At 38.7% G+C, this 16,445-nt stretch overlaps 1 protein-coding gene across 1 annotated transcript in view; it reads right to left on the bottom strand.

Moving 5' to 3' along the window:
- FGD6 (FYVE, RhoGEF and PH domain containing 6) overlaps positions 1-16,445 on the bottom strand; it is a 73,439-nt gene that overhangs the window by 39,023 nt on the left and 17,971 nt on the right. Inside the window, exons 3-5 of the mRNA XM_048300884.1 lie at positions 5,345-5,492; positions 2,589-2,656; positions 2,466-2,496 (exon numbers count right to left, since the gene is read on the bottom strand). Coding sequence (XP_048156841.1) covers positions 2,466-2,496; positions 2,589-2,656; positions 5,345-5,492 — 247 coding nt within the window. The remainder of the gene's footprint in view (positions 1-2,465; positions 2,497-2,588; positions 2,657-5,344; positions 5,493-16,445) is intronic.

The raw sequence follows: 16,445 nt of genomic DNA, 5'->3' as shown, positions 1-16,445 counted from the left end.
TGTTTGAGACTGTGTGCTGTGTGCAAAGCCAGGTGAGTCCCTTACCTCTGTTATGACCAGCTTGTTTAGTATTTATAGAAGTGTCACCAAGTGTTTATAATTTTGCAGTGTGTCTTCAACAGAAGCAGTCAGATGTACCTGTAGTGTGCAGCAGGGTCCACATAGGTTGGTACCCTGGTATCTTGGAAGAGTTGCTCCACCTAACTTGACTTTGTCAACATAAAAGAAAAAAAATGCTAAAAAAATTCAGTGGTACTTGTAACCAGCTTGCAATCACATTCCTACCTTCTCAACTGCTTTAGATTCCACTTCAAAGGCTCTAAGAAGAAGCAAATTAAAAAAGCTTTTTCTTACATCAACAGTCCTTTTCCTTGGCGCCATGTGATGCATTTAGCTGACATTGGTAAAATATTCTGAGAGTATTATTCATTTCAGATCATGGCTAATGGAATTAGTCACTAAATTTCAAGTGGAAAACCATTAATATATGGCTCAGAAGGTGCAACAGAGCAGCCCCCAGACAGCCAAATCTTTACTATGGGTAAAAGAACCCAGTTTGGGAAGAATCTAAGTTTTAATTCAGAAATTTTTCAGAGGTTTCTTGACTGGCAATTAGTAATCCTGACACTGAAGGTAGTAAGCCAAAGTGGTCAGTGCACATGAAATTAAAAGGATAGTTTTATCAACATTAAAATATCATCCGTAAGAAATATATTATTTAATCAACTGATTTAATGTGTGTGACAAACACACAAATCCTCAGGCATACCACTCTGTGGCAATAAAAAACTGGGTGTCTGCAAACTTTCTCAGCTATGGCAGTTTTTATTTAGTGCAAAATGCACACACACACAGAGGCTCAAAACCAGTGCCCTCTCTGATAAGGACACTCACCAAGGTTCCTGCTGCAGGGCAACTGACAAGTTAAAGACAAAGTATTTCCTCAGCTCCTAGCCTAGAATCCTCCCTATTAGAACAGGCTGAATACATGTTGATTGTTATTGCTAGCCAACAAAAACATTTCTAATAGTTTTTATTTGGCAGCTAGAAACTAGTAGACTGTCATGAATAGAGTTGCAAGTTATCCAATAAAGGAAAAGCAAAACACATCCTACACCACCGCTCATTTACACTGTGGGAACAGCTTTTAAGTTTATCCTAGAGACTTCCTAAGCTTTCTACTCTTCCCTTTTTCACACTGTTCTTCTGTATGCCTGCATCCTCCTTACCAACAGCCTTTCTTCCAGTACTGCACACATTACCTAAAAAACTGGTACACTGAAAAGAAAAGCAAAGACACCTTTAAAAAATAAGTTAAATGTCTGAAAATTATGGTAATTTAAAATTATATAGCTTAAAAGTTGTCCTTGCCTAGGACAACTCTCTTTCTTTAACCAATATTTAAAATTGAGTTCTCTATTAGAAGCCATGTTGAATACAAATTATATATTGGCTGCAACTGACTGAGCCAGCTCTTAAAAACCAAGCTTGAACAGAATCAGAAAATCAATTACTAGGAGGAAAGCAGAAGAGTAATCAGCAAATGATGTGGTAAGTTTTTTGTTCCCTGAAAAAATCCTCTGTATTACAGGACTGTATACAACCATCTAGAAGAGCCTTTGTTCCCAGTTTCACAGAACAAGCTTCTCAAGAGACTGAGATAGACCAATGCACCTGTTTGCAATATAACCACTTCTACTGCCCAAGGAAAAAAACCACTGTGCTTGCACTTAACTAAACGGTACAAACACATATAATTTCTAACATGACAGAAAACACACAAAATTGAGCTAGAAAACAAAAAATTCCTCATTAATTTCCGATATCACCTTCAACACAGCATGTTTTACAGATGACTGATCTGCACAAACACAGATTAAATACTTAACCTTTGTTGTGTACAACACACTGCAGGTACTACAATCGCAGGTGTTATCAGAAAGCAAACAGCTGTCAAGGAACTGCAGCCTCAAAAAAATATGCTGCCATGGTGATGGATGCACCTTTAGAGCTATTAGCTATTAATTGGATTACTCCAAGAATGAGCATTTTAATGTACCATTTCTAAAAGTAAATTGTTCCTGCCTCCCCCCACCATTTAAGGAGTTACTCTAACCAAAAACTTTATTTTTGTTGCTATGTACATATTTATAAGCCAGTACAAGATGGCTTATAAATAGGATCCTGATTAACATAAATTGATATATATTCAATTTTCAGTATTCAACACCCGCACTCAACTGGAAACTGCATGAATTATTAAGGAGATCCAGAAGGAACCACCAAAATATTCATCCATTATGTAAAATGTGAAACTTAAAAGTTCAGCTTAATTAGATTTTTATATTTTGAATATGTAGATGCAGCAGAAAAAAAGGCACAGTCACTACGAAAAAGCCTAAACATAAAACCTTAATAGATTAAACAAATAGAAGAGGAAACTGCTTTTTTTTTTGAGTACTTACAATGTGTAAGAGCTTTAGCACATCCACAAACCTATCAGAAAAGCAAGAAAAAGCAAACAGTTACATTTTAATTGCCCAATTAAAATAAATTGAGTAGTTATTAAGTTTAGCACTGATACTTACACTTTCTCTGAGCTCATGATCTCCTTGGCAATATGGTAAACCTTTGTTTTCTTTCCAGCCGCCTTACTCTGCAAATAAAATTATATGTTACATGATGCACCTACTAAAACTGTCATAATTTCCAGCTATTAGTTCCTTAAATTAAATGTAATTATTTTATAGTTACTTCTAAGAAAAACACTTCATACTGCTTTGAAATCTCTTGGCTTTGACACTTCTTAGATTTTCAGGACCTGTGAGAAAATCAATTTAGCTTCTATCTGGAAACAACAATATTACTTAAGAGCAGTTTTTACAACACTGTCAGCCTTTTCTTTTAATTATTACAGGAAGCACTGAAGCCCATAATGAATTAAGTCCTAGCAAACAACAATTATTGTTTAGCAAAAGTACTAAAGTGCAGGAAATATTTCCATATTATTTGATTTTTTTTCTGATTAATACAGCAGCAGTAATATTTGCAGTGAACTCAGATGTGTTTCAGGAACATCTTAAAAGACATACGTATTTTCTTTACGGAAAAACAAGATGACAGAAGAAAAAAAAAAAAGAAGGAAAATAATCACATTGAAGAGAAAAGCCAGTTTCTGACAATCTACTAACGGAGCTGCTGGAATACATAGCAACTGTACTCCAAAGATGCAGAAATGTGAGCCTTGTCATCCACCTGAAACACTGTGGAGATGATGCTGGGTTTCATGTGCACATCTGGCTTCCAAAAAACCAAAGGCACTGTCCAACATCAGATAGAGGGACCAGGTATAATAAAGCAAGTGGGGCAGGCATCTGGATGCAAATGTGCTTGCTACACAGTGTAACTTCCATGTACGATTTCCCTCAGACAGAATCCCTTTCTCCAAAACAGCTCTCATGGTTTGCCATATGCTTCTCTGCTGCCAGCTGTCACCACATCTATTGCACATTCAGGTTTTCTTTTTAATGGGCTGCAAAGAAAGAGAGGATGAGAAGCCCTAAAACATCACAGGATATACAACTCAAGTGAGATGGAAGTCCTGGGAAGGATCTATTGAGTATGGCAGTATAATATGGGCACTGAACAGTTTATCTAGAAAATCAGATTATCTTTGTTTCAGAAGCACTAATGCTGCAAGACTTCTCTGGAGATTTAGTTCTTCTCCAAACTGATAAATAAGTCTCAAGTGCTGGACGTTAAACTATGGAACAGATAATACTCATAGGTAGGTTTTAAAGATATTGTTGTATTCAAAATAAAAAATAAATCTAAATTGAATTTTTTCATTGGAGTTCAAATGACACTGTGCCTAATTAGTAAATTAAAATTCATTTCTAAATTAAATAATTTGGTATAACACCACATATGTGCAAAATCCATTATTTATTTTATATACTATATAGACAGACATCTGCACACAGATCTGGGATTTTACTTATGAAATTAAACTTATTTCCAAAGAACAATTAGATCTATTCAGTGTGGGTCCATCGCATTCAGGCAAGATTGTAACACCTATTCTCAGGCCTCTGTGCCTATTTAGAAAGCACAGCTGACACGCTCCCTACAAGACTGAATTCACAAGCAAGTCAATTATGCAGAGGAAGCTATCTGCCATCACTGTAGATGTGTCATGTTGCAAATGAGATGAAAATTAGTATTTTGAGAACAAGATGCTACTGCTAAACAATTACAAAAAGCAATACCACAGTCTGTTTTCAGCCCCATTTGAAAGACTTTTCACATACCAGCTAGCGCTGAAAGGACCACTTTTGCATTTGCTCAAAGATGCTCTGGCTCTGAGAGTGTCTAATGGGAGAACCAAAGGGATACAAATAAGGCTCTCCGGCACAACACTGGAAAGGAGCCCTAACAGATATAAAGCATCAAAACAGCCAGATGCTTGTGGTAAGGAAAAATAAAACAAGCCCAGCTGATGACCGAAGCAGAGACTGCTTCATTCTCCTCTGCAGCTGCTCTCGCTGTGAGGAAGTTGGTTGTTAATTCCCAGCTGCCGGCCACACGTGCCGCAGGCAGCTGAAGCCAGCAACAGCAGATGCCTCACAGCAAGTGCTAAATTACTCCATAAAACCTGCCTGAGAACCCTCCTAATGGGGACACTTTCCTGTAAAACGCTGTTGTGAAAGTTTGAGGGCATTTCTAGAGGCATGCAAGGTAAGTTAGCTTCTATATGGGTACAGTCTTGCTTAGTTTCACAGGAACAAGCTTTTCCCATGACTCTTTCCCTCTCCCAATTTATTCCTCTCATTTGGTTTAACAGTATTTAGGACTGACACCCCAAGCTTTCTTTTCCAGCACTAAAAAGTTTCAGTGGTTTTTTTTGCTTATCTTGTTGGGGCTTTGGGTTTGGTTGATTTGTTTGTTTTAAATTATTTTTAAGAAAAGGAAGCAGATGTAACTACTATCAAAGGAAACAGCTGCCAGGACTGGTGCTGAGGAGAGGCACTGGTCTATGGGCAGGCTGGTTTCAGGGCATCCAGGACTGAGAAGTAAGAACATGGACATCCCCAAAGAGAGGGATAGGACCCTCATAAACTCATTTCATTCAGAGTAGTTAAAACAGTCTTCCTGCTCCTCATTTGAAGAAGAAATAAGATTAAAATAAGGAAAATCACTCGAAGCTGGCACTCACAGAACGTAGCAGAAGATCAGACCTCAACAGCAATAGGTGGTTTACATTTGAAAATATCCCAACAGGTTACAACTTCTGAAATACTGCAAGAGTGAGGAATAGCTTCAGAAGATAAAGATAAAAAGATACCTGTTTATCTTCTTGAGGATCAGTCTCCCCTTTGCTGGAATCAGAATTTGTGTCATCATCTTCATCAGAACTGTTCATGATATCTTCTTCATCTGATTGGAGATCTCCCATTACCACGTTGGGATGATCATGGTGTTCTTCTAAGGACCTAGTATTAAAATATACACACCATACTTTATTTATGTAAAGAGCTTTCTGTTTCACCCACAATAAATGATCTACTTGGTATCAGAGACCCTGAAAACAGTAGTGGGTAGTCTGAAAATTACAACAGCTGGAGGCTTTTCAACAGTGGACTCGTAACTCTGCAACATTTTATTTATGCTAGTATTTATACATTGCTCACTGACTGCAAGCAAAAGCTACAGTACCTTTGGAGTATTTATATTATTCAAGTCCATCAGAGTTTGCATAACAATAAAGTCTGATAAATCTACTCCCTTATTGCTATGCGCATGTATAGAGCAACATTTGTACTGTGTGCCAGAAGGATAAAGAAAGATCCTAGCTATTTTGCTATCCTCTATCTCATAGCAGCAGGTCTTGTTCCAGATATGGTACTCACACTGGAGCTTTCTGGGTGAAAGTCTAGATGCATGTATATATACAGGCCTGTTTCTCAATGCATGTGCTAAACAACTACACCAGTGACAGCAATATCATAACCATTCTGTCCAACAATTCTTCTTAAAAACAGCAAAGCAGAATCTTTTGTGATTAAGAACACCCATCCCCCAGAAACAGAAACCTTTTGGATAGCTATCAAAGCTATAGAACGTAACCTTGTTCTGCTCCTGTACAGTCACTATAGAGGTCTCTTTTTTTCTCTAGAGCTTCAGCTGTATTTGCAATACAGGAACTGCATGAGACAGGCACACGATCTTCTTCCCCTAACTAGCCTTGGCAACTTCAGTAGAGATTTAAGAAATGCAATTCCAGAAGAAAATAAAAAAGGGGGTAGGGAAAAATAGATAGGAAAACAGACTAGAGGAAACAGAGCCTTAAATTTTTGAAAGGTTACATAGAAACACAGCAAATTTCTGGCCTCCTACTTTTAATCCTTAAAAATATCTAGTAATTTCCAATTACACTAAAACTATCTAAAAATCACATAATCTGTGTTCAAGGTCTGCAAAAAGATTTATTCTGACACGAGCCAAACCAAATTAGCTATCCTGCAAAACAAAAAGCAAATCCAGCAACCCTTGTCCACGAGCTGCTGCAGCCAGCAGAGATCTCACCGGGCTGATCAACACTTAATTTTGTACAGCCAACAGCTGCCAGCCAACACTTCTCCATACACCTGGCCCTCTGCTTCCTGAGGCAAGGGATAGTTACGACTGATCTTTTCCTAGCTTTGAATCAAAGGAAAGTGGGGATGGAGGGTAACTCTTCAGACTTGCCACTTCTCTCTGTGATAGCTACCAGAAAGGAAACCTGTCACCATGGATCCCACAGAAGGTGTCTGCCAGTAATCTGAAAAGCAGAAGTATTCCTCAGGGCTTGGGTTCAGTTTTGGGACTGGTACTGCTAAACAGGTTTGTCAGCGACACGGACAGTGGGACTGAGTGCACCCTCAGCAAGAGTGCCCAGCAGGTCAAGGAAGGGGATTCTGCTACAGTGAAGTGTTGATTACTCAGTGCTCAAGACAGAGTTAAAAACAAACAAATCCCACCAACAACCAAACAAACTAACACAAAAATGCTGATCACAAATAGAAATATATTTGGAGATAAAAATTAGCTGGCCTGTGGACAAACCTTGAAGCCATGAAGACATTAAGAAGATTTAAATAACTTGGTTCTATTAGGACAACACAGGAAGGACTTGGGAAACTCCCTAGCAGTTACTGTCTCCCAGAACCGAATGGGGTGGGGGGAGGGAGGCGACTGTAAGGTCATCACCGAGTTCAAACAAGTTCCTGAGCCAAGACTGCAGCACCCTGGGTGCAGAGAGACGCCCCCCTTTGTTTTAGTTTGGAAATTGTCACCTTCATGCAGGAATAGAGCAGCCACCAGAGAGATGAGTGCTGATGACAACAGCATATGGTGTATGCCAGGAACAGTCCCCATAGAGCCTCCAGGAGTTTCAGGAAGGCAAAAAAGCAGCTTTTTACTGGAGCTTTCCCTGGAACCATGCTAGCAGGAAACTAAGATTTCTGCAGTTATTCATTAACTTCAGCAATTCAAAAAACTCTTTGTCCAGTTTATATAATCCACAGTCAGCTGAGAATACTTATTTTAGCACATTTTCTTCAATTATGACACACAGATTTATTACATCAGTAGCATGATGTGAAGTAGATATATGCCCCATTTCGTCAAAACCTGCAACAGAAATTACTGCTATTCTTTCCTTTACTAAATTGCTCAGCTTTACCATCCACATCTGTCACTGAATCTATCTCTGATCAAGGGTATTTTTCCCCCCACTGCAAAATATATTAAGTGCTTTATCTCTGACCACACTGGAATACACTTTTTAGTTCATTATTTGTTAATGTCTATTTTTGTCAATAGACATTTCATCGCCCTTTTTCCTAGCCTGAATATTTGTTTTTAATTGCTGTCTTAATTTCCTATAACTGAGATTCCTTCTCATCATTGTTTTCACACCTGTGACATCACTGTTCTTTTGCGTCAGCATATTCTTCTGGATGCCCACTCCCGGACTTCGTTGTCTTTTTCCATTTAAACTTTTCAGGGCAACTGCACCAAAACTTAGAAGCTTTAGAAAATCCACCCTTTTGGAAGTCAGAGACAAGAATACTTCCAGGTGAAGCTGTATTTTACTTGCACAAACACAATCCCCTTACCACTGAAGGATGAAGAACAAACTAGCTAGCTTGTATTGTGTGAAGCATTTTCTTAATGTAAGATTAATCAGCTTATCTAATAGAAAGTTTCAGTAAAAAAAAAAACCTACTTAAAAATTTTACTAGTTAACAAGTGATAATTTAGGATGTGTAGTAAGTGTCCACAAATGAACAAATGACAGCCACTCACTGTATAAGATTTTTTTGTTCCTATAAATCACAATGTTTAGGCAGTAAGCTCCTTTTCTGGCCTTTGTGGTGCTTATGCACCTACTGTTCACATAAAGGAAGCTATGAGAGCTGAGAGGACCATGTGTAAAATCTTGCATACAGTATCTACTCCACCAAAGCACCTCTTAGTAAAATCCCTGTAAGTTTTTATCCTGTAATGGCTCCGTTCACACAGCCTGCCAGTTCTTCCACATGATACATCTTGTTGAGGGTTTCTTTAGTGGTATTTTTAATACTTTTTCCCTTATTTTCTTTGCTTTTTGAAGAAAAAACACATTGGATGACTAGATGATCAATGATCAAGAGTCAGTTCACGCTCAGCAATTTTCCAGAGTCAAACAGGCAGTCAGTTCAGGGATAGGGCACAGTACTTGCAGCCATGGGAAGATGCCCTCCTGGTGGTATCTGCAGTTGTGTCCTCTTCTTCAGAGAAAATGGGGACAGAGCCACTGTGTTCATTTGCGTTTATCTGTCACGTGCTGAAGAACACGTAATTCTCCTCATACATTACACCTTAACCTTTCATGGTAAATGCTACCGCTTTCCTGGTGAAACAGAAAGCAGTTTTGTATTTACTGATTACTCTTTTCTGTACTTTTACCTCTGAAATCTTCTATAACGTAAGTGTATGCGTGGTTCTCTTCAAGTTATCTCTGGATAAAGTGAAATCCCTTGCACTTTAACTGTCTTTGGAAATAGTAGTAAATCTTTAAATAAACAGAGTCTTTTCTAACACATATTAATTCCCCTTTTCCAAAATACCACAAGCATGCAGTAAGGCTTATTTTAAGTGGCTCTTCTGATAGGTATTTTGGGGATACTTCTCTATCTTGTTCCCTCTTCATCACGATTCTTTGTCCTACCCACAGCAATACCACCAGGAACTTCTGCATTATCAGTCATGTGAAACACCATCCCTGCCAACTCACTGTGCTGCGCACTGAGTAAGAACATCTTGCTGTATCTCGTGAGCAAGTTATCTAAATATAGATGTGGGGCTTTTTTACTTGACACATAAAATGAAGGAATCATTAGTTTGCCTTGGAATGAGCAGCTTATAGGATGATGCATATATGCTGTGCTGTATTTTCCTATTGCAATAGTAAAATACTAATGAAATAAAACATGCTGGTCCTAGTGAGACATACAGCAAGATAAACTGTCAAAACTTAAGACTTGCCATCAGACTATTACCACTGGAAAAATAAATCCAAATCAGTATAAAAACGATTTATTGTCTTCAAGAGATGACCAAGACTAGTTCAGACTAGTTTGTCTTATTATAGAAGATTCAAATACACCTGGGGCTTCACTTTTAGACACTCTTGATTTGGACCCTTGCATAGGGTACTATAGCCTGAAGTCACAATTAACATTTCAGTCTCAGTTTCCAATTCCTCTAGAAGGCAAACAGTATTTTAAGATTGACCAAGATCATTCAGAAAGATTCTCTGCCATGGAATGCTCCAACATTAAGTATTTTATAGTACATTGGAATGACTTCAAGTGTTAGCATCACCATAACTACTAAAAAGCAAGTTTCCACAGCTCCAAAGTATTTGCTAAAATAGATTCATCCACGCTACTGCTTTACACACATTTCCTTGTGATCTTCATTATTTTTAGATCTTTTTCCTACTTTCAGTAAGTAATAAAAGTATGTAGGAATGCTGAATGAACAGAACCTTGCACACAACACTCTGCTAAACTCTTCATTTCTCATCCTTTTGCTGTTTTTTTAAAAAGAATCTCCATTATAATCTGCTTTATCCTTCTGTCTATTCCTCCAGTATTTAATTGCACGGTTTCTGTGGGTGTTTATGTTTGTTTATTTTTAAAGTAAGCCTTCAACATGCAGGCAAAATTACACAAACTGAAGTTCCTACTCAACTAAAAAACACACACCAGAACTTCAGAGAGCAACTAAACATGCCCTATTATAATATTTCATCTCAAATCCTTTTCATATCATTACAGCATTTCACAATCTTTTCACAGCTGCTTGCACCTCATTTTTCCCCAGAGAGGAAAGAACTATTATTAGTGCTTATCCATTTTCAGTTTTTAAAATCACCATTCCCTGCAATCAAGTGCACTAATTAAGGCACATTCAGCTGCTGGTTTTTTAAGACCTAAAAGCATGCTGGTTCTCTGTAGGCAATAGCTGATAATACTGTTACTTTTTTTTTCATAGCCCCTCATAATTCCAGTAGCTGTAAGCATGCCTCACTGATTCCCTCCATGAACCCTCGTCGTACACCTCTGGAAAAATGCAGTGGTAAAAGACATAGAGAAACAAAATGTTTTATGGAATCTTTTCAGTTTGGTCCTGTCTAAATGCAGCATCTATTTCGAGGAACAACAGTAAGTACAGAACTTGAGTTAATATCCCAAAACAATTTAGGAAGCAATTTCCTGATTTGGGTGCTCAAACAACAGAAGATGCTTCTGGAAAGCCAAAGCAGAAGTGAAATTATTGCTTGGTTAATAACCGCTGCATTTTGTTTAGTGAATTTGTTTTACTTTTATTTAATGCTTCTTTTTAAAGACAGTCCAGTATCTTTATAATTACTACAGGTTTTTGGAAAAAAGAAAATCAGTTCTAGAAAGCAAGCATACTTGGCAAAGCACTAAGATAATAAAGGATGGCAACCAAGATCACGAGCGAGCTCCTACAGAAGGTTTAAGAAAATATATAAAGTATATATTGATATATATACTGACCAGCAAGATTAGTAAAGGCATCAGTTATTGCACTTTTTGGATGAATTACGTTTTGCTGCAATACCTCCTCTCTGCAACCAGCCTGAAGAAGCCAACACCAGCACATTTCCTTTCCAGTCAAGAAAGCATAAATACGAACCTCATATCCCTCCAGGGGCACCTGGAGCCTAACCCATCATATATTCCCCTCTCATTTTAACTTCAGATTCTCTGAACAACGTTGACTGTCTACCATTAGAGCTAAAAAACACGTCCCCCTGCTTTTCATTTCTCCTTCAGGCATACTGGAACATGAAGCAGCAAATGAGGATGAAATGCAACCTAGGCCAGGGGGATTACTTATCTGAATTATTCCCATACCATCAGTCACCTCTCTGGTTTACTGACAGACTCACAGATGAAAAAAGCTGAAGTTGAGATCACATCTCTCTTCTCTAGGTGTAGTGGACTCTGAGAAAGGCTGGTGGATGCAGCTGCGTCTCTTGCAGTGCTGACTTGGCTGCCAGCACTGGAGACCGGTTGCCTTACGGCAGCCAAGCTGCTTGGGCTTCAACTCCTCTGCCAAAAATGGTGCTTTTTCACAGCAAGAGAGCAAGATAGCAAGGTGCCCTCACAAACATGATTTTACACAATAGCGTTAACATTATGCCATTTGTTCTTCTGCAGTAAGAAGTCAATGATATTAGTAAGTTCTTCATATTATTAGGACTAGCAACAAGAAAAAAGGCAACCAGCCATGAAGTTTTATTGGTGTGATCCTAAGGAACATGACAATTAATTTTTATCTTCTTTTTATTTATATGTTTTAAGACTGCCTAAACAGATTATGCCTGTGCGATTCATTAGTCCCTTTCGCAAGCAATTCTTCCATAGGCGGCATGGCAAGGAATAAAACAAACTTTTACAATGGTCTTTAAAATAAAAAGCACCACAAAACAAGGGGCAAGCAAACTAGACCAATCAGTCTGTGATTATTTGCATTGCTTAGAACTGTTGTGCTATATTCTCTCCAGGCTGGTTAAGGAATTTTAAGGATTCAGTTACAAACATAAACACTCAAGAATCACAGCTAGAAAAAAGAAACGACCAGCATCCAGCTGAGCAACTACAATTGAAAATATTTGGTGCACTCCAGGTTCATTTTTCAAATTGCAATTTAAAGACTTCCAAGAATTGAAACAGAATTATTTTAAACAAAATCATATGCACTGTATGCACTCATTAATGTCTAACATTTTTTATAGAAAGCCAGGTTCCTTGATGACAGAAATACACTATCAAAAGAAAAGCTCAATACAATCTACTTGAAATGGATTTTCATTCAGAGCTGCTTGCACTTTGAAAGCTGTCTGCTGCCTCCTGGGCAATGGGCTGGCTGCTGAGAGAGGCCATGTGGGAGTGCCAGGAGTTTGCTCTTGCCAGGAGAAACACCAAGAACTACACTCTTTGTCCCAGACCTTACCTCTGGCACTCACTGGTTACACCTGGGACTTCTGGGCATGGAGGATACCATAAACACTGCGAGAGCTGCCACCACATTTAGCCTGTTAGATCATGCCACTGGCAGCTCCTTCTACACTTGGCTGAGCATGTTGCAAACTTCTACACCTGACTTGCTTGAACCAAGTTATCCCAGCATTTGCAGCCAGCAGCATTCAGTTTAGCATTTGTTATCCTCAGGTCAAGACAGCACTTACTCCTTTCCTCAATGAGGAGAAAGAAAAATGCAGCTGACTCACATTCTAAACAAGGGAAAGAAAAAAAAAAAGCATTTGTCATATGTGCTCTACATTAAAAAAAGGTACAAAATTTATTAAGTAATCCATTCTGTCACTCACCCTACTTCAGGCAGACTATGATCAATACAGTCACGCCTCCACTTCTACGGCACAATTTTAAAAAGCACAGTTTAAAAAAGGTGCAAACAGGTCTCAAATTATCTCCTTATTTAGCTGTGATTTGCAAACACGAGCTCCTGAGGCCAGAGGCACCCAAGGATGGCTCACCACAGGCAGCCTTCCATGCTCACAGAAGTCATCTTCAGTGAGACCGTTTGTTGACAATTCCTCAGTTCCTTGGAAAGTTCAACATAAACACACATGCATGCTTCAAATGTTTCTGGACTCACCACAGCAAACCCACATTAAAAAAGAAAAGGATAAGAGAGAGGTCTCCGTTTAAAAGTCTGCAAGAAGACTGGTGCCCACAGTGGGACAGCTCAGCTCCTGAACAGTGTGGCACAGCTGACATTGTGACAAGCAGGACAGACACTTGGATTGACAAATAATCATGAATATTAACCAAGATCACGAATGAGTTTCTATGGAAGGTTTAAGAAAATATATAATGAGATTACTGATAATCAAGATTAGTAAAGGCATCAGTTACTGCATTTTTTTTTTTTTTTGCTGCAATACCTCCCCTCCACAACCAGCCTGAAGAAGCCAAGACCAGCACGTTTCCTTTCGCAAACCAGTCTAAGAAAGCATAAAGATGAATTTCATATCCCTCCAGATGCACCTGCAGCCTGACCCATCATTAATTCACGACTGTCACCTGAACTTCAGATTCTCTGAACAATGGTGACTGTCTACCATTAGAGCTAAAAAATCCCCTCCCTCATTGTCATCTTCATGTCCCCCTGCTTTTCATTTTTCCTTTGGGCATATTGGACCATGAAGCAAAAAATGAGAGTGAAATGCAGCCTAAACCAGGAGTCTTATTTATCTTACCCATCCCAGCAAAGGTGCCAAAAGGAGATGATGCCAATGCAGGAGAATATAATCCAGGAGGATACAATGGGACAGTCCTGAGCACTGGTACTGGAAAATGAAATGCTGCAGCAAAACCTAGGGATTTAAACCTTGCCTGGAAGCACGTAAAGGGAAAGGGGTTCCTGCATTGGTGCTTCCCATCACCACCAAAAGTTGTGAGGGATTCTCCCAGGGTAGGTAAAGAGAATTTACAGTCATGAGCATCCTTCGCAGCACGATTTTAGAAAGCACAGTTTAGAAAAGGTGCAAACAGCTCTCAAATTATCTGTTTACAGAGACTTACAGCAGAATTTAGAGCTTTCTGCCTTCCCTTATCATTAATTCTTGTTTCATAGGGAGAGCTGCAATGCTCATGGACAAGACCTTGGAAAAAACTCCTGGCAAAAACCATGTAAAAAAGGACCAGCAAAATAAGGCACTCATTCATAATCAGGACCTCTTATTCTAACTTTTCTCAATTCACAAAACAGATCCTAGTGGGATAAAGTAGATTGGGAAAGGACAGCAGGATCAGAAGAAAAAACAACACTTTGTTTTCCAGTTACACAAAAAAAAGGAAAAACCACAACAGAACTCGAGCACACACTAAACAGACTTCAGGAAAACTATACTATAATTGTGACAAAAAATGTCAAAACAAATGTATCAAATAGGAAAGGGACAACTTAGACCAAGTGAGAAAAAATCTTCATATTAATACCCATTTCAAATAAAATTGACCTTACCCTGCCAGAGCTACCATGACATTTCAATGCATTGCTACTTCCGCTCACTATAAATGCAAGGCCCTACCCAGTATCTTCTGTATTGGCTCAGCATTAGTTTTATAATTTTTGGATGACTATCCCTGAAATCAGGGCTCCAATATCTCTCTTCAAACAGTTGCTCACTCAATTTAAAAATAACACATCCTATTGCACTCAGGGTTTTTTTACATATCAGATATCAAGAAGATGACAAAAGAGAGCTGAGTAACAGATTACTCAAAAGGTAGTGACTTAGATCTGAAATCAAAATGGGAGTGGCTTAGCTCCTAAACACACAATTCTCTGCATGCATGGGAGCTGATGCAGCTTCCTGGAGAGTATGTCAAAAAAGGAGTATGAAATAGTTTGGTCAAGAGCAACACAGACTAAGAGTAAAGAATAACTGAGCTGGTTGCAAGGTTAGACTTGTGCTATCTCTTCCTCTAATCTTTTGCACAAATTAGAAGAAGAATAGGATTTAGACACTCTTTATAAACTTTTCAGCTCATCTAAAAATCTGTACAGAACAAACCACCCCCACAAATACCACTGGGAAAACAACAACAACAACAAAAAATCAAGTGAACTCTGAGCAGTTGAAATCACTGAGCCATAAGGCTTAGATTGTAGCTATCAAAATGGGAGGTTTGGTAAAAACTACCTTTATTTATTTATATGCACCTTAAGGATTTCCTTAGTCCTCTTCTGCTTGAGTAGAACAGTTTTTCATAAGCACAAAGATATTTTGAAGAAAAATTAAAACTTGTATAAACCTTGTATTTTTAAATGAAACTTACTGGATTCTAGCTTCTAAAATAAAACCAGCATTTCTTTACCTACGTTTTATCTAGTGCATTGAAACAACATAGCTGCGTACTTTTGTAAATCTATTCATTAAAACATACTTAACTAGATCAAATATAAGTGTTGGGTAAGTGTGGCATATTAATATCACTGTTGGCATTTAAATTGAGAACGGTATTTTGATCGCTTTCTTTACACATTTACTTTGTGCCACCCAAAAGTCCTACTGTTTTACGCATTAGAATGCAGTTGGAATATCACTGTGCCACAGAGCTCCACAAGCACATTTCCTGAGCTGATGCTGAAAATAACCCACAGGAAAAGGCTGCTGTTGAGCATATAAATGGGTCTTTCATCAATTCTCATATCACATTTGACTCTCCATTCTACATCTGATGTATTCTCTGGAGCTACATTTTGTTAATTTATATCATGGTTGGCAAAAGGAGACAGAGCGTACACGTTGGAGGCAGGGGAGAAAGGCCAACGTCGGTGACAAATATGCAGCGTTACTTAGCTTCCTCCGCCTTTAGGAAAAGGAAATACCTATGAAGAATGCCAAAATTAGGAAAAACACAAGCGGAATAAAATAGGAAAGAAAAAGATAAAGCATTGCAGATGAATTTACGAAAGTGCGTGACGCCAGAGTTCCTGTTACCCATGAACGGGGGGGTAGGAAGGAGCCTAAGAGACACAGCAGCTTTATGCACTGCTTTGCTTCCTTCAGGCTCCCCCACGTCACACTAAGCCACCCTCCAGCTGAAGCCAAGAGCCAGCACACTGAGTTGAGGGCAATGTCACCGGAAGGACAAGGACATCCTTGTATTGTACCGGGGGAGCAATGGGAACAGTAGTTAAGACGTTTTTGCTATCTGTGGTGAGCATTTCTCAGTGGGAAACAAAGGATAGCAGAGTTTACCCTCCAAATGGCTCTTTTAGTGCATGAGCATCAAGCTTATTTTCTAGACTGCGCAAGACTGTGACCAAAGTAGCCACCAAACCTTTTG

The sequence above is a fragment of the Corvus hawaiiensis genome, chromosome 4, assembly GCF_020740725.1.
Source record: "Corvus hawaiiensis isolate bCorHaw1 chromosome 4, bCorHaw1.pri.cur, whole genome shotgun sequence".
NCBI classification, from domain to species: domain Eukaryota; kingdom Metazoa; phylum Chordata; class Aves; order Passeriformes; family Corvidae; genus Corvus; species Corvus hawaiiensis.
The sequence above is the reverse complement of the archived record's forward strand: the minus strand, read 5'-3'. Positions and strand labels throughout refer to the sequence as shown.